At 40.9% G+C, this 21293-nt stretch overlaps 1 protein-coding gene across 1 annotated transcript; it reads left to right on the forward strand.

Annotated features, from left to right (window-relative positions):
* The first annotated feature begins 1887 nt into the window (after window positions 1-1887).
* LOC311250834 (voltage-dependent calcium channel gamma-4 subunit-like) lies at window positions 1888-17086 on the forward strand. The gene is made up of 4 exons (XM_084342917.1): window positions 1888-2481; window positions 7502-7585; window positions 9445-9585; window positions 10520-17086. Exons 1-4 carry the CDS (start codon window positions 2259-2261, stop codon window positions 11104-11106), a joined length of 1035 nt encoding a protein of 344 aa, XP_084199043.1. The 5' UTR covers window positions 1888-2258; the 3' UTR covers window positions 11107-17086.
* Window positions 17087-21293: the final 4207 nt, after the last annotated feature.

Consider the following 21293-nt stretch of genomic DNA (forward strand, 5'->3'; position numbering starts at 1 on the left):
CCACATGTTTTAATGGCGATTGAGTTTGAGTGAGAAAAACAGTTAATGAATTTGGAAAGATGTGCTTATTGAATGCATTTTGCGACAAAGACATGAAAGGTGACCCACAGTTTGGTCCACACTGACTTCTGTCGTGCTGACTTTGTAAAGTTTGGACAAATGTTCAGGTTGATTTGGTGACCTCTTTGCAGCCCAATCGCCAGGATAAATGTTGGCAATGTACATTTCTGCAAACCACAAATATGTTGAAACTTTTCATATCTTGATGACATGTACAAGAAACCTTGACCGCCAACTGTTAGTTGCATCCCTATTTTCGTTGACCATCCACATGGAGCTGACTTCACGTGAAAAAATATATAACCTACAAATGTCATACTAAAATTCACGACTTAAGCATTTCAGGACCTAAACATGCAGTGAAGTCAGGAACTAAAATAGCTCTGTACTACTGTTTTATAGCTTTGTAGCACCAAGCTGTAAAAACAAGGCAGCATTTGAAACTGAATAAGAAATTAAGCCTGTGCTTTAGCAGGAAAAAAGAGCTCTGTGGGTGATTTCATGCAAAATATAAGATATATTAAAGGCATAAAAGCATTTTGAGCTGTTGTGTAAAATATTCTACAAAATAAAATGTTCTGTTTGCTGATGCAATCTAAAACATCACAGATCTTGACTTCTGTCCGCTCACCTGCTGTGACTCCCCGCTCCTGACCCTTTTGTTAAGATGACTGAAGTTCATTGGACACGTTCCAGCCCCATCCACAGCTGAGAGCTAAGCCTGATCTGCTGCATCGCAGCCAAGAATGTGGCACAAATACATTCTTGTCACTTGCTTTCCTGTCCTCATATGTAAAATGTGAAACTGGTGAGCTCCTCTCCCTGCTCTTCCTGCATGCTGCTTTTTTTGTCCCACCTCTTAATCATATTCTCACTTTACCATTCCTCCCATCCCTTCCTCCTCACTTTATCTCCCAATCCTCACTCTCCTATCCTATTTCAAGCCTCTCCCTACATACACACATTCAAACCCTGAAACAAACTCTTAGCAGGAACCAGGAAGTGACTCAGACGCTGGGATTTTAGGATGAGGCTCCCATTCAAGAGATGGGACAGTGCAAGGCAATGCGCTGGCCAAACTCAGCAGGACCTCTCTGGTTGCCTCTCTCTTTCTCTGTGTGTCAGTGTGAAGTAAGACCCCCAACCACAAACAGCCTAGGGCTTAAAGTGACAGGCCCTAACATTGATTGTGTGACTGCATTGCTTAAGGAACATGAAATGTGAGTTTCTGATGCTGGAGCACATTTATGTCTCACTTTTCCACTTTCATGAGCCGGGTGATCTTGCAGGCAGAACTTCAAAGTGGTTTTGATGGATGTTTTTAAAAATATATTTGATCAGTGGCGATGCTTTCAACTTCTTCGTCTTCTTTAAAGTTGCTGCTGCAGTAGTTCAGCCACAAATAAGATCTCTGTAATCTCCACTGTGCTGTCAGCGGTGGTGTTTTCATCATCCGCTGTTTTGGAAAAAGCATCTTGAAGTGCACTTTCTGAACTGCAGACACGTTTGTGTGTGTGTGTGTGTGTGTGTGTGTGTGTGTGTGTGTTTGTTGTGTTTTTGTACCTGGGTGAGTAGACCTGCTTTATCTTTTGATTGCATGTGAAAGACAAATTGCAAATACTGAACGCTTTTGTTCTCGTGTAATTCTCCTTCTATCTAGCATTACTGTACATGTTAGTGTGGGTGTGATGTTTTCCTCTTCCAGCAGCGGTTCTCACCGCCGTTTCTCATTGGCTTGGCTGCAGCCGCGGAAGGTGTGGTCTGGCTGAACGATGCTGTATCCTTTGTTAAAACCCTTCACTTTATTACTGAGTTGTAAACGGGGAAGAAGCCGCAGCCTGTGTGTGATTGATGAACTTTCTTTTACTTCATCATAAAAGTGTTCTCGTTCATGGTGTGCGCTTTTGTGTTTGTTTGTTTTTTTCTTTTCGTGTCCACCTGTAGCAGGATCGGAGACATGTCCAGTCAACTCAAAGGAATTAAACGAGGGCTGCGATCGTGTCAAACTCGGAAACTTGGATTGAACTCCGACTGAGGTGCAGGAGGACGACGACTTAATTGTGCAGATCGAGACTTGGGCTTGATGAGAGGGAAAAACCGCGAGACGCGAGCGCTTCCTCTGACCATGATCATGGGCACCGTGCGCTCGTCGCCCTGTGCGTAAGCTGCTGTGGAGGAGCCACACATTATGAGACGCCATGGCATGGTGTGACCGAGGGGTTCAGACTCTGCTGGCCATCGCGGGGGCCTTCGCCGCCTTCAGTCTCATGACCATCGCCATCGGCACCGACTACTGGCTTTACTCCCGGGCGTACATCTGCAACACCACTAATGTCTCCACAGACGAGACCCAGATGCAAACCAAGAAAGTCAGAGGCGACCTGACGCACTCCGGACTTTGGAGGATCTGCTGTATCGAAGGTAAAACAAAAGTCTGATAAGTTATTCACCGTTATTTCAACAAACTTTTTTGTGGTACATGCCAAGTGCTCGTTGGCACAGGTGAGCTTTCCAAGCTCCTTTTGATTGTCTTTTTGAGGTGAGGAGGGGACATTACGCGCGGTGTGACTGATCACATAGTCATTAAATGATCTGTAACATAAATCGACATTCAAACGATGGGAACTTGGAGCGAAAATACCCAAAACACCGTCCGTTTGTGGAAAAAAGCGCACGAGCATTCGTACCAGAAAAAAAGGAAACCACCCAACGGGGTGTAACATCATCATCATCATCATCATCATCATCAGTCTATTGTTAAATGCTTTCGATGGCATTTGAAAGTTACGTCGGCAAAATATTGTGTGAGAAATTTTGGAGGGAAGAGGCTGCTTGTTGCGCGCAGAGGCGGTGGTGTGCGTGCGTAATGCCACAGTTTGCGTTAGTTTCCCCTGTAAATGATTTAGTTTGTCACCGAGACAAGGGACCCAGATCATGACACGGAGCCAAATCTAACGGGGCCTTTTGTGTTTCACATTTTGGTACAAGAAACAAATGTCCCTCGCGCAGTAATAATTTAAGCGTTCGTCCTAATTATCTCATTAACTCAGATACCGTTGCTTGGCAACTACTTCCATAAAATTGCTTAGACTGATGAAATAGGTTCCAGCTACAGAAGTAACGTTTCAGCAAGAGACTGACTTGCTTCATGAAATCCTGTCATCATTTTCTCAGCTCACACACACACACACACACAGAGAGAGAGAGAGAGAGAGAGAGAGAGAGAGAGAGTTTTGGGCTGGGCGTCATGCGCTGGTTATTGTTTGGACACGTTTGCACACCATTGCGCGCGACTTCTTTAAGGAAGAGAAGCCAAATCAATGAAATCAATGAGTTTTCTCTGCTTTATTGATAAACAGTAAGGAGCATAACAACGCACAGGACACGCTGTTAATGAGATCAATCAGTTGATTGGTGAGAGTAGTCACCAGTGACGTCTTCCATCAGCCTCTCGTGTTGTGCCGCTGTCCTCTGCTGCTGGTGCTGAAGTCTCCACAGAGCTCCTTCCTTTTAACCAGCAACCCAAACAAGCTAACAAGGCTCAATAAATAAATAACTTTACATTCATAAGACGACCTCAGATGCAGGGGGCAATCATCAGAACAGCCAGCCGCTGACTTGTATAGCATTCTCTTTGTGAACACCAGGACTGAAGGTTTCCACACTTGCATCCAGGTGCTACTGTGGCGTGTTTGTACATGCTCATTCATGTTCTGCAGCCAAACAGATGAGAGCAAGAATACAGCATTTTTGTTTTCTCTAAATGATGATCTCTTTTTAATAGGTCTACTCACATCACAGGATTAATAATGTTTAAATCACACAGCGCAGTCAACTGTAAAGAAAATCTCATGTAGTTTTTGTGACATTTACCATTTCCTCATTGATCACGAGAGAAAGCTTGTAAGAGATGCGTGAAGTTAGCAAATCAAAGGAAATCTGAAGATTAATTTATGACAAGGGCTTTTTGAAGAAGGGAGCTTGTATCTCCCATGTTTCCATGAGACACGAAGGCAGCATCTCTCAGACATGAGGAGCGATCTGACGCTGTTGGACGTGAGGGGTCCAAGAGAGGAGATTTGTGTTTTATGTCGATGATGCCGCCGGTAAAGAGGTCACACTCTGTGCACCTTAGCTCCGCACTGTTGCTACTCTTACTGGATTTATATTTAAGAAAGTGCATGCCTATTTATGGATTTCCCGTAAAGTTAATCAAAAGACACTTTCCCTGTCTCCCTCTGTCTCTCTCTCACTTTAAACCCTTGAGAGTATCACCAGCAGAAGTGAGATGGAGCTGCCGCTGTTCTTGAACATCTGTCGTCTTTTCCACCATCTTCTCTCTCCCCGGTCATATTATTGGATGTGTGTTAGATACTGTAGAGAGCTGGAGCTAAAAGTAACACACCTTCTCTCTCACACACCACATCAGCATTATCGCCACATGTTGTGATACTTGATTTGAATCTGACGTCTGGCGACACATCTGTATCTAACTCATATTTTAAAGATACAGGAAGTGACTTCAACACATATTAGGGATACACACCCTAAGGCTGAGTTGGACCCTGTTTGTCTCAATGCACCCGTCAAGTGAAAAACTAAAAGCTATTCTTTCAGTTCCTGCCTAACTTGTTTGCATTTTCCCATAAAACAACGAATAAGAGTGATAGATTTAATCAGCCACCTATTTTACTTTCCAGTTGCGAGCTAATTTCTTCCAGGAACAAAGAACAAAGATGGAGTCTAACGAGTTATATTGGGTCCAAATGAGTGGCGTAAATAATTGGTAAACCCCGGGGACACGTCGGCTAACCTTGTAGAAGAAATAATGTTTGTCTCTATGTGCCAAGCAGACGTCTGCGTGAGCGTTGTGTCGTGTAGAACAAGGCAGAGGTTCACTGAGGGCGAGCACTGACAGCAAATGAGCTTCTAAAGGAAACAAAGTGAGGTCTTGTTCTGCAGCCAGTCATGCTGAAACACAACAAGAACTCTCACTTAAGCGAGTCACCCCTGATCGCTACTGAACATGCTGGAGTGGCACTGAAAGGCAGCACGGGTTTCCAACACACATTTGTTCCTCCTTCAAATGGACAAATCCACCAGCTCACCAAGTTTTTTCCTGAAAGCAGTCGGTTGATTTTCTCTGTGTCAGAAAGGCTGCTTTTTTGTGTGTGGCTTTGTCAGCGTGTGTCACTGTGGAGCATTCAAGTGTGTGTGTGTGAGTGTGTTAGCCTGGTGAATGCATTAGTAAGATGTCAAAGGCGTCCTCTGAGAAGCGAAGCTAGAAATGTGATTCTGGGTTGCGGGGGGGGAGGTTGCCATGGTGAAGCTATGCTGAGTAATAAAAGATGGGCTCCGGTCTCTCAGACAGATGGGCTCTGGGGAGATACCTCCCCGATTGAGCTCCCTCTCTTTCTCTCTGCATCTTTCTCGCAGTCATTCCTCTGATTATTAACTCACTGGCCTTCTGTTGGTTATTTATTACATCAAATATTTTACTTTGACAGCTTCATTTTTTGAACTAACAAAATAAAACTTGTATCCTGCACTGCTTTTCCTTAACCTTCCGAATGACACAATTGGGAATAAAAAATGCCACAAAAAAAATGCCCAATTACACTTAAAACACATGCGAGAAACACTCCAAGAGCCCAGATTGTGCTTCTGTATCAATCCAAAGAGTGTGCTTGATCCATAAAAAATTCAAAAAGAATCTGAAAGAGCGTTGAAGAGGAAAACATTTGAGAACACGGGAGGGAGAGAAGTGGGTAATTGAGACATGATAGCGGTATTAGAGTGTTGTAAAAATAGAGGATGAGAGTTGAAAGAGACTGAAAGAGTGAGGGTGAGAGAGTGGAGTCAGTGAAGAGAGACTGTCTGTGCTGTTAAAGGATGTTTCATCACTTTATCTCGGCTTTCCTTTCATTCTCTTTCCCAGCGGTCTCAGACATAACCATAAAAATGTGGCTGGCAAATGTGACATTGAAATTTGGCACTGAAATCATGGCGCAATATTCAGTAAGAAACGTAAACAACCGCCGTTTTTGTTTACATTACCAAAGCACATTATGTGTATCCTCATCCTAACAGACATGGTGAATGCATCTCCTCTCTCATGAAACATTTAAACTACAGAATTTGTAACTCATCTAAATGAGCTGTCTACCAAAAAAAAAAAAAAAAAATGCCATTTAGCCAGAGGCTATGCTAACCAGGATGAATAAAGCCACTCAGGCATAAAGAGAGTCAGCCAGCAATTGTAGCTAATCAGCTTATGTTCACACTTATTATGAATTTTGGCCAAACCTGCAGCAAAAAGCGTTCCTCCAAAATCCCTGCGTCACTGAAAAGCTGCTTACCAGTATTTGCAACATCACATTTAGGTGAGGTTGAATGTCAACAGTGAGCCCCACACAGAGTGTTATTTACAGTACAGTGGCTTTAAAGGTTCCCTGTGGAGTAGTTACACAGCGTTAATACGTTGTGTGTATCATTGAAGCCTGACAAACTTGTTGAATTCGTTTTCTTCCCACTGAACATTTGGGAGGCAAAATGTTGAACGTGTTTATACCTCTGCATTGTTTACTAGAATGAAGTCTTCTGCTTCCTCACCTTTACTGACACGTGGCCGTGTTTCTGTGGCATGATACTGCTGCTGGTTGTCAGATAATTATACACGATCAAATCTTTCTATGGATTTCTATGATTTACTAGGACCAACATGGTCTGGATTGAGTATTTGGTTTCTATGGTCGTCAGTTCCACAGTATTTTAGGATATCTTCCCTATTGAAGGAGCATGACCTTACCTTTACATCAAACTCAGGCTTCTGTTACATTTTTACAGTTCAGAGCGGAGTGAGAGAATCCAAGCTGTGTTGAGTCCAGGTTTTGTTTCCAGACATATGCATGTGTTTTTTTACAGGTGTCTGGCAAAGCTCCAAAACAACTAACACAGTAGCAAAGGCAGAAATGACGGTAGCGAAATCAGGCGTTGGACTATAATTCAAAGTCTTACCTTTCAATATTCATAATGCTCCAATGTTTTATTCTGTTAAAAGTGGAGGGAAGATTTTCTCAGTGAAGAGACTGGGTCTCTGAATAGAAGGTGCCTGAGGGCTTGAGAACTTAAGAACCTCAGATCCACAGCAGCCTGTCCTCGAATGGTCTCCAACATGGTTAGAGGTGAAAACGAGTCAGTTCATCACTAGTTTAGATGTTTTCTACTCCAGCTTTCAAACAACTTATTTGTCTCAGGATCATAGACGTTGCATTTCATTTTGTAGATGGTCAGCTTGTAGTTATGTTTTCCCTTCTATCTTAATTGGAGCTTCTCAAGTTCAGCTCTATTATAAAGACAGTATTTTCCTGTAACTGCCGTCATTTTGTCAGTGCATGGATTGTTACCGCCATCACTCACACTGCTTCTGGCTTCTCTGCAGGTATCAACAAAGGAAGCTGTTTTCGGATCAATCACTTTCCAGAGGATAACGACTACGATACGGACAGCTCAGAGTACATCTTACGTAAGTCACTGCAACCTCCTTCAAACACTTCAACCCTTAATCCTTCCCTTTTTTCTTCGTGTGGTGATGGACTTATCACAAGAGTACTTAATGTGTCATGACATCTCTATCCCTCCCACATAAAAGCCTGATGTCATGACAGTAATTGGAGCTATAGAGATGATGAAGTGTGTTGTGTGCTGATGAGTAATAGGGCCGGTCTAAAACATGACTTTACCCACGTAATAGTGCAGCTCACATTTGACCGAGGTAGTCTGAAGACTTGTCACTGTGAAAACTGTCCAAACACTTTGGGATGTTCAGTTTCTCTATTCACTTTTGCTTGAGGTTTCAGATCAGCTTCACTCAGCAGGTGTTTGATGCCCTGTGCCACAAAGCAACTGTTCCCATCTCTGCTGATGTCTATATCGATGAATTTCAATAAGATCATGGAAATTAAATCATGCAGTCAGTTGGTTAATATCATGGAAAGACAGGAACATCTGCTAATCAATGTAAAGCATTCGACTATCGAACCCGAGGCCGTTTTCACTCTCCTTTAACTTCCTTTATTTCCACATGTACAGAGTTACTGCATGTGTCAGCCAGACAGTGTTAGCTTTAGCATTTATTTTCACTTCTAATAATGATGGTAATGCCACTAACTGTGAATGTATACCTCATATTTGTTATCAAAGGATATTGACATAGTTTGCTTGCACCATGTAAGAAATCAGAAATCCCATATTAACTAAATGTTATGATCCTTTGGGAAGAACACCTCCAACAGACACACAATTCTTGTTAAAGGTGTAAGGTGCATCTTTAAGCTGATTTTTTGGGGGGTTTACAGACTGAAGCTTTACTTTTAGGTTCCTTTTCAGTGCTCTCATCAACCTCTTTTCCAACAGCTGTTACAGCAAAAAAGCTCTGATAAACCCATTGTACATTACCTGTGCAGCACCAAACAAGAGACAGACAAAAACGGTGAATAGTTGGTGAAGATAGTGGAGCGTTCTCAAGGTTTCATTCCATCAGAAACACAGCTAATGTGCAGATATTTCCCTCAAATATGGTGGAGACCAAATCAGAGCTAACAGGAGAGTAAATGTTGGATTTGCCGAGTGGACAACAACATACTGTAACTATAAATGAATACTGAATGGGTGTGTGAATAGACAATAGACGTAATCGTGTTGTTTTTACAATTTGTTGTGCTGCCACCCAGTTGCGTGGTCGTGATTCGGTTTCTTTTTTTCCTTTATCTTTTCTTTTTCCACGAGTGTTCACCTCCTTCCAACTGTGATAGTTGGTACATCTTGTAGTGCATTAAGCAGGAAAGAGAGAACAAACATTGTAAAAAGGGCGTATTTTTAAGCAGGACTGATCAAAACTGTACAGTCGTTCACTGGGAGCCCACAATTTTTACACACAGCTGATTTAAAAGAAGCAGGCGGGTACAGCAGCTCAGCACATTGCATAGTTAGTCATGGGCTTTTCTTCTTCTTCTTCTTCTTCTTCTTCTTCTTCTCCTTCTTCCTCTTCTGCTTTTGTTGACTACATGCATCAAACAGTAACATCCCTAAACACAGTTTAGGACAAATACATGCATCATTACACTGCTAATAAATAATAATACATGGTGGTTGGATGAATAAACTTTAACTAATAGTGTAATACTGTAACTACTACAGTACAACTGTATTAACATTAATGACACTATTTCTAATACTTCAAGTAATTATATAATTAACATTATTGTATTGGCACCACTGTCATTATGAATGAATCATATGCTGTTCAGCCTTTTTCTTGTGTATTTCAAGTGATCTATGTCTTCAGTGTTGTCAGAATTTACACTCTCTATCTCATACGAACAGGTATAGTGCGAGCATCAAGCCTGTTCCCCATTCTCAGCACCATTCTGTTGATGTTGGGTGGCCTGTGTGTCGGGATTGGACGCATCTATAGAAACAAGAACAACATCCTGCTCAGTGCTGGCATCCTGTTTGTGGCTGCAGGTAGGACGAGACTGACAGTGCGCTGCAGATCAACGCACAAACTGGCAGGACAACAAATAGATTGTGTGCATACCCACACACAGCAACAGAAGACAGACTCCCTTTGGTGTCTGCTTTAAGTTGCCTCGTTCTTTTCTCTATAATTCAACAAAAGATACAATGTGTGTGCCTTTTCCCTTGTTGTTTTCACATAACAGCAAATGAAGTGCTGATGTCTTATACACTTATGACACTTTCTAACAGACCATAATCACACAGCAGCATTTTCCTCGGACATTACGCTCAGGGTGGGAAGCTTAAATATTGTACTACTGTGTTACTGGATTTGATCAAACTGTAATGTTGGCTATGAAGTGGTTGAATGCTAACGTTAGCTAATGAGTTGTCGTATACACAAGGATATCTGACAAATCGTTGTGATTTCACCTCTTCCTGTCTGATCAGCAACTGAAAAGATGATGGATAGTGAAAGTGTGGAGGGACTTTCATATTTCAAGGTAAAACAACATATTTGATAACCCATTAGCTAAGGTTAGCATTCAACCACTTCATAGCTAACGTTGACTCCTACACGCACCAGTGTGTCTCACTTCCAGGCTTAAATAAATGTGTCCAAGATGTGCGTTGATATTTTAGAATTAATTCAAGCCTTTCCTGTCGTATAGTGTAACACTATCAAATATGTTGTTTTACCTTGAATTATGGCTTGATGTTCCTCTAGATTTTTGCTATCCATCATTTTCTCAGTTGTTGATCAATTGGGAAGTGGTGAAATGACAACATTTTGTCAGATTACCTACATTTGTACAACTTGAGATGATGCATGTTCACTGTAGTGCAATCTTTGGGCTTTATCATCCACTTATGGTCTTCATCTTTAGGCATTTTACACATGCTTTCCTCTCATCTCTCTTTTCATCTCTCCTCTCTTCAGGCCTGAGCAACATCATCGGCATCATCGTCTACATCTCCAGCAACGCCGGAGATCCCAGTGACAAGAAGGACGAGGACAAGAAGAACCATTACAACTACGGCTGGTCCTTTTACTTTGGCGCACTCTCCTTCATTGTGGCTGAATCGGTGGGTGTTCTGGTGGTCAACATATACATAGAGAAAAACAAAGAGACACGCTTCAGAGCCCGTCGCGACTTCATCAAAACCACCTCCTCTTCTTCACCATACTCTCGCATCCCAAGCTACCGCTACCGACGAAGGCGCTCACGCTCCAGCTCGAGGTCGACTGACCCGTCCCGCGAGCCCTCCCCAGTGAGGATGAAGATCGGTGGAGGAAGTGGAGGCGGAGGAGGAGGAGGAGGAGGAGGAGGAGGAGGAGGAGGGTTAGGGATGGGTTTGCCAATGGGAGATATATCCCTGTACGCTCTCAGTAGGGACCCTCTGAAGGGTGGAAGTGGGACTATAGGGCCCTACAACCCAGACAGGGACTCTGGGTTTTTACAAGTCCACAACTGTTTTCAGAAAGAAATGAAAGACGGCGTGAACAGGAGGACGACGCCAGTATGAGGTCAGGAGTTTATTGCTGTGTGAAACAAAAAGCCTGATGGAGCACATTAGATATTTTAAAGCTGATGAGAAAGGACAAATCCTCCCCAAGGCTGTTCAGACAGCAGTGGTGTTGAAAGGTCAGAGCTCAAAATTGTTTTCCTTGTGTCCCTCTGAGACAGACAATGTGCCAGTGTGTGTTTCAGTCGGAGGAAGAGGAAATGTGATGTCGAGACAACTTTTTGTGATATGACTCAGTATTTTCTTGGTTACAGACATTTTGTAGCAACATTTGAAGAGTTGAATTCTGAAACGTGACCCCCAGTATTTGTCAGTGACTTCTTCTCCTACAGAAAGGCTAAAAATGCTGTCCTTAAGTCACTTAAGACTTTGCCTGATAAAACAAATTAAGATTCAAGATTTATCCTTGATGCTCGGTGTAATAAAGATTGTGAATAATGACCTTCAGGTAGGGGAGAACGGGGTTGGATGTCACTTTATTAGATCTCGCACCAATGGGGGCCACTGTTAAAACTATTTTGCTTCTGAAATTCTGACACTTGGGGTCAGAGGTCATCTGCTAAGTCACTTCAAGAGTAAAGGGCCATCCACACTAAGAACTAGTCCACACCAAAACTACGCTTACAGTACATCAACAGCGGGGAACGATATCATTGGGATCACTTTAAGAGAAATTTGATGAACAATAGAAACACTGACAGCCAATTAAGTAAATAGGCTGGTCAGGTAGCCAGATTTTGGGGACATTATTCTACATAATACTGTTGCAGCAGGAGTGTTTGTAATATTGATTTCTAACTGCAGCCTACCTCTCTAATGTTCGGTGCCACTATTTACAAAACAGTATCGTTCATCGCTGTGGATGCTGACATTATTATATTGCTCATTATCATTATAATTAGCGTTCTTGGTGTGGACTGCCTTGAAGACGCTGGGATGCGAGGGCAAAGTCAAAATGTAAATATCAGGCTCTTCTGTACTTTTACACAATATGGGTTTGAAATTTAACTGTTATTACCATTAAAGTATGAAGGGAGAGCTAAAGATGAATTTTTTAACTGGACTATAAAATGTGATTGTTAGCTTAGTTGCCAGCAAAAAATAATCCCACTCCCACATACATTCTCTTCGGGGTCGACTGTCATGTGACGAAACGTGTCACAGACCCCAGTGAAGGGGCTGGTTGTCGCAAATGCCCAAGACGTATTTGAAAATCTGTGTCTTTTGAGCAGAAAGCTCAAGGAGGGTCACTTCAGAGTCAGACCTTTCTGACTGTAAGAAAATCTATTAATTATATATGTTTTTTAGGGATTCTAATGTAAGTAAACGTGTGCCCCAGCCCCAACCTATACAGCTGTATAGTGTTTTGAAAACGGGAGTATTTCTTTTATTCTGAGACAGAAAGGTGTTTGTCTCCAAAATTGTTTGCTAAAATGAAGTGATTTATGTGACTGAGTATTCTTGTGTTGTATTTGTATGTAACATAACACAACTGGTGCTAACTTAATCTGTACAACTTTGATAGTCTTAAGCCTTCTCAACTGCCATTTAAATACTTTCACTGTATCTCAATAACCTCTCTCGAGCTTGTATGTGAGTCACGTGGTAAATATGTGTGTTACGGTGTGTGAAACGTGTGTTACGGCTCTGAAACACTGCCACACTGTATGACACGTTCATACGATGAATATGGATCTCTGTAGATAAATGTATATCAAAAACAGTGAAAGGGCACACAGTAATGTCGGATCATTCCAGTACAGTATGCTGTGCGATGTATCAGTGTAAACATTATTTGTACCGACTGTCTAGTTTACTCTCCATTTGCTCAGGGACGATGTGTGGAGCAAGTGAATCTACTTTTAGAGATTTAGAGCATGAGAGAGCAAATCGTTGTTTCAGTTGTTTTGGTTCTCCTTACTGAAGCCAGACAGACGACTGTTGCAGTTGCTGTGTAAAAACAGAGGTGAGAGCGTTTTGTATGTGTTGCTGTTAATTAACATGACTCCTATTCCTGCATTTATCACCTTTGCGTTCAGAGGGTTTGTGTCGGGTGCAGATTTCTCAACTCAACTTGAGTGATACTGTTGTTATCTTGAGTGGTTAATACAAAACCCCTTAAACAGGGCTTTTTGTTTAGTATTCAAACAAGGTACAATACAGTACACAGAACAACATGAAAAACTGAAAATGTACTGAGCCACATTACAAGAACTGCAACAATTAGTCAATTTGTTGATGGGAAGAAAATGAATTTCCAACTACTGTAGTGTGATGATTGATGAATCGTTTTTTAAACAAAAATGTCAAACATTTACAGGTTCCAGCTTTCTAAATGTGAGGATATGCTGCTTTTCTCTCTGATTTATGAGGCTAGATGAAGATTCTTTGGCATTGGATTGATAATTGGACAAAATAAGACATTTACTTTGGTCACTTTGGATTGTGAGAAACGTTTCAGAATTTTGTATTTTGTAGACTGAACTGTTAATCAATTAGTCCTGTAGATAATCAACAGATTGGTCGACAATAAAAAATACCCTGAATATAACCCAATTAAACAGAAAGGGGAGAAACAACAAGCACAGTGTGTTGTAGCGATGGACTGGCAAGTATGTCACATGAAGAGAAAACCAGCAGGAAAATAACTCAAGTCAAGTTTAGGCTTTGCTTAGAGACAAGTTAATTTCTACATCAAAGTAAAATTTTATAAATAATTTCTGTTTAAGTTATATTTGAAGCTGTCGTCTGAGCTAACTTCCTGCCTGTTTAGCAAGTAGAAATCCCCTCCCTCTTTTCTACGTCACAACTTTTCCACGACTGCTTTCTTCTCTGTCCTGATTGGATAAAGTGGGCAGGGATACCAGAAGATGTCTTTTCTCTTTTACTGCATGAGCAGGGGGAGGAGAGACATGACTTACTGACCAAATACTCTATAACAGTGATTACTATTGGAATAAAGAGCACTTATTTTAATAAGAAAATAAGTCATTAGATCAGATTAGATTAGTTAAACTCAACTTACAGGTAACTCCACTTTGAGACTTTCTTGTGGTTAAATGTAAAATATGAAGAATACGAGAATGAGAATTAATCCATGGCATTTGCCTTTCTTCATAGAGGAAGTATTTAGCTGACACAGGGTTGATCATGCTCTGCTATGAAACTGTGGCAAACCGTCGGGCAACCACAGGGTGTTAAAGGAAACCGGCAATAGCCAACTTAATGCTCGACTGAACTAACAGGCTCCCAAATGCTCATCCAGACTTCTGAAAAAGCTTGTCTCCATGTCTCCAAACAATAGTGGAGCAAAGTGGGTGTATGTTGTATGTGTGTGGAGGGAGGTCTAGCAGAAGTTCACATTACTCATTCTTGGTAAAGCGCCTGCTTGACTGGGTCCCACGTCAGCTTCATGGTTTGTTCCCCAGTGGAATATTTTTAGCAGCAGCTGGAATTGGTTTAATTTGGTTGTTGGTTTGTGAATCAGAGTCACAGCGGTCGCCATTATTAAACATACAGTGTCGTGAGAGGGCATGTAGTCTCTGCTATCCCAGCTGAAGTTGTCATTCAAGTCACTGAGGGGGAGAAGGGAAGACTTGAATTGGAATGGACTTATTTTCATTCTGTATGTGTGTGATGAATCCTTGTTATGCCAAACTGGTCTGATGACCTTGTTTCCCGTTCCAGCCCTGAATATGAGAGAGTCTTCTTCACCCCTCCCCTCTGTCCATCGCCCAGGCTGCTAAGCCCTGTGAATTTGAATGCCACGGACCCTCACTGGTATTTTCACCCACAATAAAGCCGCACCACACCCCCTCCCTCCCTCCTGTTGTGTGCCAATGAAATATCTCCTCCAGTAATTGAGAGGAAAATGGCAGGGTCACCTCTCCATGCAGTCTCAGACCTGCCGACATGCTTGTTAGCATCGGTACCTCGCTGTGAAGGACGGATAAAATGACGCTACCGTGCCTCAACTCTGGTCCCGTTTTTGTAACCTGATTTGCAGGCACGACAAATGGTTCAGCAGCAGTTCACACTTCAGCTGTCTTTATACCAATACTGACATGCACAATGCCATCACAAAATCATTAACAGCCAGCAAATGATTTATTGAACAAACACAACTAATCCTCATGCTTAAACAGCATGACCATGGCACCAGGCACACTGGACCTTCATTGTACGGCCACAGTTTGGTTAGGTTAACGCCACAAAACTTCTTGGTTAGGTTCATGAGAAGATCATGGTTTGGGTTGGTTAAAATAAGTATATTATGTGACTTAAAGCAGAAATAGATAGCTTTTCAACCTGTTATTTAACTGTGTCATGTCCTGGTAGTGAGGGGAAACACATGTCAGTGGGCAAACAGACTTTAAAACAACACTCGAGCTCTGCATTGAGTGAATGCCCGTCCGTTCATTCTTGTTTTACCTCGGTGTCTATCACTCTCCCTCTTCACCTCCTTCAGCGGGTTCTTTTGCAGTCTAGAGTTTCCACAGTTATTCCACCGTTTCCTTGGGATAGCAACCAAGGAAAACAATGCCTGTTCCTGCTTTGGTAGCACAATGGCACAAGGGTGGTCCTTCTTATTTGGACTTTAACACTTTTTATCCTATGTCACCCGACTTCTTTCTTTGCTACCATAACAATTACTACAGCCACTAGGGGTCTCTGCCTAATCTAACTGCCTAATGTACTATGGTCGTTGATAGCAGGCTGCCTCTTGTAACACTTTGAAGGATGAACACAGCTCAATGTTGGTTTAACTATAAACAATTACCTATATAATTGGTAAATTATAAAAAAAAAATACAAATTGAGGATATATATTCTGTATAAATGACGTAACCTGTTTAAGGAATCGTTTTCGGACCATTTGTGTCATAAACAAGGAAGAAACATCACATTTGAGTGTACTTTTCTTTTCTAAAACCAAAAGTTGCAAGTAAACACATTACCTAGCAAAAATGCATTTATTTGCGACGTTCTGTACTAGACCTCCTTCAGGCAAATCCTTTCTTAACTAAAACCATCAACATCGTTCTGTCTAGTATAATGTCATGAATTGGTTTAAGTCACCAGTGAGAGTAACACCATTTACCACGTGGATGCTTGGAGATCATTCACTCGGGTAGGAATCACTGTTTCATCAGCAGTAAATGTTAGTTTAATATCATGTGAACCTCACACTGTTCATTAGCACAACTTGTACTTAGAAGTTACAGGATGAATGAGAGATCCCATCTCCACAGGCTTTCTCTCTCCTCCAGAGTTCTGTTTGAAAATGTAAAATGGCTGGGGTTTCTCCCAGTACGGGGCCTTGATCCCTCGCTCCCTGTTGATATCGGTGCCTGTTAATCCAGGAACCACAGGCATCCATTAGCAAGACATCTGTCATTGGGCTAAGACTGGATTTAGTCTGCAGCAGTTGGAGCTAGACCTTTTTCATCTGCTGTGAGATCATGGTGTAGTTTAATATATCCATTTGTTTACAGTGTCTGTAGAAATGTAAACCTGTGACTATAAAGTAATTAGTTTGATCAGATGGATACAATAAAAGACGCAAAAATGGTAAATTGGTTTAAAAAAGAGAGCGAGAGAATCAGGGCCGATGTTTTCGTTTTAAGTGAGAATCTGATAAAAGAAAGTCTGAATTTCATTATAATTAAATCATGAATGTGAGATTGGTGCAGACAAATTTATTTTGTGTGATTTTAAGTTTTTGTCCATGATTGTGCTCCATAAAATTCTTGTGCACAACCCTCAACCCTCTATGGTCATATTTCACATTGTTTCAACTGAGGACTTGTATTTTGGGTGAAATAATAACATAGTTTATCAATAATGTAAAATATATGGTACTACCTTATAGGCCTGTAAATACAAAGTGTCTTTAATTATTTCCATGAAAAGTTTGTAATGTATCATTTTGCTGATAAATTACTCTGAAATAAAAAAAAAAGAGTGAATGGAAAATGAAGATATGTTTGATTTGCTTTAAAGGCACACAGTTTGCTCGACATGATAAATGAAGTATTTAACATGATTCACTGACAACATTATAAGCACGTACACAAATGTGCACGGTGGAACTTTGAACCTTTCTTTACCAGCTTACTAGCTGAGCTAAACACAAATGCATTGAAAATTTTCAAATTGGTCGAAATATTACAGGAACCTCTATTTCCCAAGTGTGCTTTTGTTTTTGTTTTCTTGAAAAATGATAAAAATGAGTAAGCCCATGTGGCTAAGGACTAAATATAGTATGGCACAGAAATAGCTGCATCTAAAAAACTACAAAAGCTTGTTGCCACTGAAGTCAGAACAACTTCAATTTCAATTATATATGCTTTGATCCAGTGTAAATCTGATATTTAGCCTGTAAAATGATTGTGGATTTTCCGCATCTGTCAATGATAAACATTTGAAGTCCATGTTTTTGTCATGTGTAGCCACAGCAGTCATTAGTCATTAATGGGTTAATCAAGTTAGTCCTACTTCGATGATTGATGTGTTTGTCTTGACAGCTTGTCATGCAAGTCAACTATATTTGCATTGCTCAATATCACTTAGAAACAACTCAATGGACTTCATGGAGCCACAACAGCAACATGTCGCTAAGAAGAAAAAGGAAACACTTCATTGTTTGTCAAGAGGAAGAGGAAAACAGTTTCAACAGGATCCATGTGAAGAATGGCCATAGTGGTGGTTGACCACACAATGTTGGAGGACCTTGCTGTGCACATAATGCACATCACAAAATCTTGCAAAGAATGTTAATCATTTCAGGAACTACAGTTAAATCTAACTGTAATTCAATAAAAGTCAGTTCACCAATAAGCACAATAATCTTAATTGTCTTGTAGTGTTAAATGTTTTATATTGATTATGCAAAGGTTGATTAATTAGCTTTATCATTCACACACAAATCATTGCACACATCTAACAATCTTATGTTTTATGTGTAGATTATGTAATACACGTTTGTGACCCTTTATCTCCATACTTTCAAACCTTTTGAAAAACAAAACAAAGCTGGTTTATGTCAACCAAGACCAAAGACTGAACCACTCAGTGATTTAAAATACACATGAACTTTTCCAGAAAACGATCGCTTACTCTTCTGACAGTAACATGAGGGTGTTATCCCAGTATTGAGAAGCAGTCAGGGTGAGCCATAACCAATGTAGCCTTGTGTCCTCTGTGGTTATAATCACTGGTACAGCTCCAGTGTGGCTGTCTCAACACAACAAGGGTCAGAGGTCAAACCAGCCAATGTGTGTGAGGTCAGGGGTTGTTGCCTCTTTGGATGTCATTGTGTCAGTGCCATCATTCAAAAAGATGGTGAGTGTGTGTGAAGAACCGGATTGATCAAGAGTTCAATGGGGATTGTTTGTGTGGTAAATGATCCCGACCGCCACACAGTGAGTCCCTCACCTGCCACTGTGGCAGCTCACTGAACATGTCCACCAGACAATCACATTTTTTCTGCCTCTTCTGAAATCTATGAAGAACAATTTTGATTCAAAAAATGCCCTACAATTTTGATCCAATTTTGGCGATTGGATTGAATACAGAATATATCATGTAACATTTATCCATGACTATTCTGAATTTTTGGGGGTTTTTTTGTAAATAATTTTTTTTTGATATAAGAAAAACCTGACATGGTGGCAGATGAGCTGAAAATTATATGTCGCAGCCAACATTTACCCCGTATTTGTCAGATGGGAGGTGCTAATTGCATTCCCTGTGTGTGATACATACAAGTATAAACACACAAAAACACACACACATGCACACACTGGGTCTGGCACACTGAAGGCCTGTTAAATCCAAACCTGTGATTTTCCTGCTGACTGGTCACAAACTCAGCTCTCTGTAATGCAGGTTATCAAACAGCTAGTAACAATAAAAGGCTGATCAATAAAATATGGATACAATTATTCTCATTATTGATTAATCTATAAATAACTTGGTCTAAACATATGAGAGAATAGTCAAACACTATTTTGTCCAACTTATAACCCCAGACACAAAAGATATTCAGTTGAACACCTTTGAGCTCTCTCCGGTTGACATGAGCTTGAACTCATCAAACTCTCTGGAATACGAAGCATGTAGGAGGCATGGGTCCTAAAACCAAAAAAGATTAACATGGGTGTAGTAAATATATTTTGAAAGCACAGCTGCAAAGTCAAGACGATGATATTTCATAGTATACATACTACTTATATCCTAATAATAGTTCAGAAGAAGTGAGGAGTATTTTGAGTCTATCCCAGTTTACAGAGGGTGACAGAGAGCGAGGATCCACCCTGGACTATAGATAGAGTTAATATTCTGATGGACTGTTTACACCCACTGGTTCAACAAACCTATATGGTTGGTGCAGATACACTGTAGTCTGATTATTAGCCTTCATAAATCAAATACATCAAAGATCCAGAGGCTAATACAGATGTGGAACTCTTTCTGTGAGGTGGCAATGCTAACCACTGCAACACTGTGCCACAATACATAAAGTCACAGGTTCAGACTGTTCATAAAAGTACTTTTCAAAATAAAAGACATATTCTTTGGTACTATTTGCAATTTTTCTATTACTACACACTGACATTCACATGGCAAACATATGAAATGATAAAATTTGATGTAGATGTCTACTCGACGGGATCATAGTTTTCGACCTAACTCTAATATCTTATCAAGGATTCTCTGTGCATTTGCTAAATTGCTTTGTTATAATACAATCAGCTCAAGGCATCAAACAAACTGAACATTTTCACTTCCATCCAATTATCCGTTATCATCTAAACTACCTGTTTGGAAGTGAAAAATTGCTGAGATTATTACCCAAATATCCATTAGATTAGGAGCTTTTGTGCGAGGTGCCTGTTTGGATAGATGGATGATTATAATGGACACTTTGGATGCAAACACTTTCAATCTCACATCCAAATACTGTTGGTGCGTTCCATAATTCAGACAAACTGGACTTGTTTTAAACCTGATGGATCCTGTTTGCAATGTGCTGTGAAATTTATTGTAAAGCTGCTGCAAGTGGAGTTCTGCTGTTGCCATATCTCAGCGTGTGAAATGGTGAGCGAAATGGTATAATTACCCAAGCTACATAAATCAGGGACAGGTTGTTGTCTTAAACAGTCTCTCTAAGGGTTACTACAGCAACAGTGCTGTCTGGGACATAAGTGGGTGGGTATAGTTGGTGGTAATGTCTGACTGATCCCTCAGCTGGAGGCTACACTCAGACATATGTTAGCCTTTTATGTGTGCAGGATTGCAGTGATTTCCTAAATTCTGCTTTGTTGTCGTGAGAACTTTTTGACTTTGAATGGTGCCTGCGCTCTCACTGGGGGGGAAGTGGGTCACAATTCTTCTAAAGAGACGGAGAAAGTGGGCCAAGGCTTAAAAAAGATAAACAGGGACTCACCACTATGATTTACTGTAGGGGAGGGATTAGCACACCTTTATGGTTGCATAGAGTTTGAGGGATGTTTTCTGTCTCTATTTCCCCTCCACTTATTGTACAACCCTGTTTAGTGAGATATACTGTATATTAAAGGGATTTATTTTTTCTAACTTTTACTGTATAATGACAGTCTACAGATTACATTTTCACGTATTACAGGAAAAATCCAAATACTTTAACTCTGTGTGTGTACAACTTTTGACTACGTTGCTTGGGGAACTTTGGTACATTTTGTGCTTAACTGGCCAAATTTTAGAGCAGAGGAGAGAGGTCCAGTACTCTACAATTTCATAGCTAGATATTAGGAACATTTTCACCTGTCCAACACATCTCTGGCAGTGTAAGTGCCTCAAAATCAAGGGGCAAGGGCATTTTTCTTACTGTGAACATTGTGCTCTGCTCTGGTTGTTATCTATTGTATAAAATAGAGCAGGAGCAGGCTCAAGCACTTTCTCTTGGCAACTGCAGAAGCAGAGGTCGACAAGGTTGGCAGGCATTGAATCTTAAAGGAGACATATTATGCTTATTTTTAGGATTATCATTTTGTTTTGGACAAGAATAGGTTCACATGCTTTAATGCTCAAAAAACACATCCGTTTTACTTTCCAGTACAGCAGCACTGTATTTCCCCTCTGTCTGAAACGCTCTGTTTTAGTTCCTGTCTCTTTCAGGGCCCCCCTCCTGAATACCCAATCTC

Source organism: Pagrus pagrus (genome assembly GCF_965226575.1).
Source record: "Pagrus pagrus genome assembly, chromosome: 2".
Taxonomy (NCBI): domain Eukaryota; kingdom Metazoa; phylum Chordata; class Actinopteri; order Spariformes; family Sparidae; genus Pagrus; species Pagrus pagrus.

Excerpts from the sequence above, each read along its gene's own strand:
- LOC311250834 (XM_084342917.1), top strand. The coding sequence starts at position 2,259 with ATGGCATGGTGTGACCGAGGGGTTCAGACTCTGCTGGCCATCGCGGGG. Across the intron at positions 2,482-7,501 it reads GAGGATCTGCTGTATCGAAG|GTATCAACAAAGGAAGCTGT; the intron begins GTAAAACAAAAG and ends GCTTCTCTGCAG. Across the intron at positions 9,586-10,519 it reads CATCCTGTTTGTGGCTGCAG|GCCTGAGCAACATCATCGGC; the intron begins GTAGGACGAGAC and ends TCCTCTCTTCAG.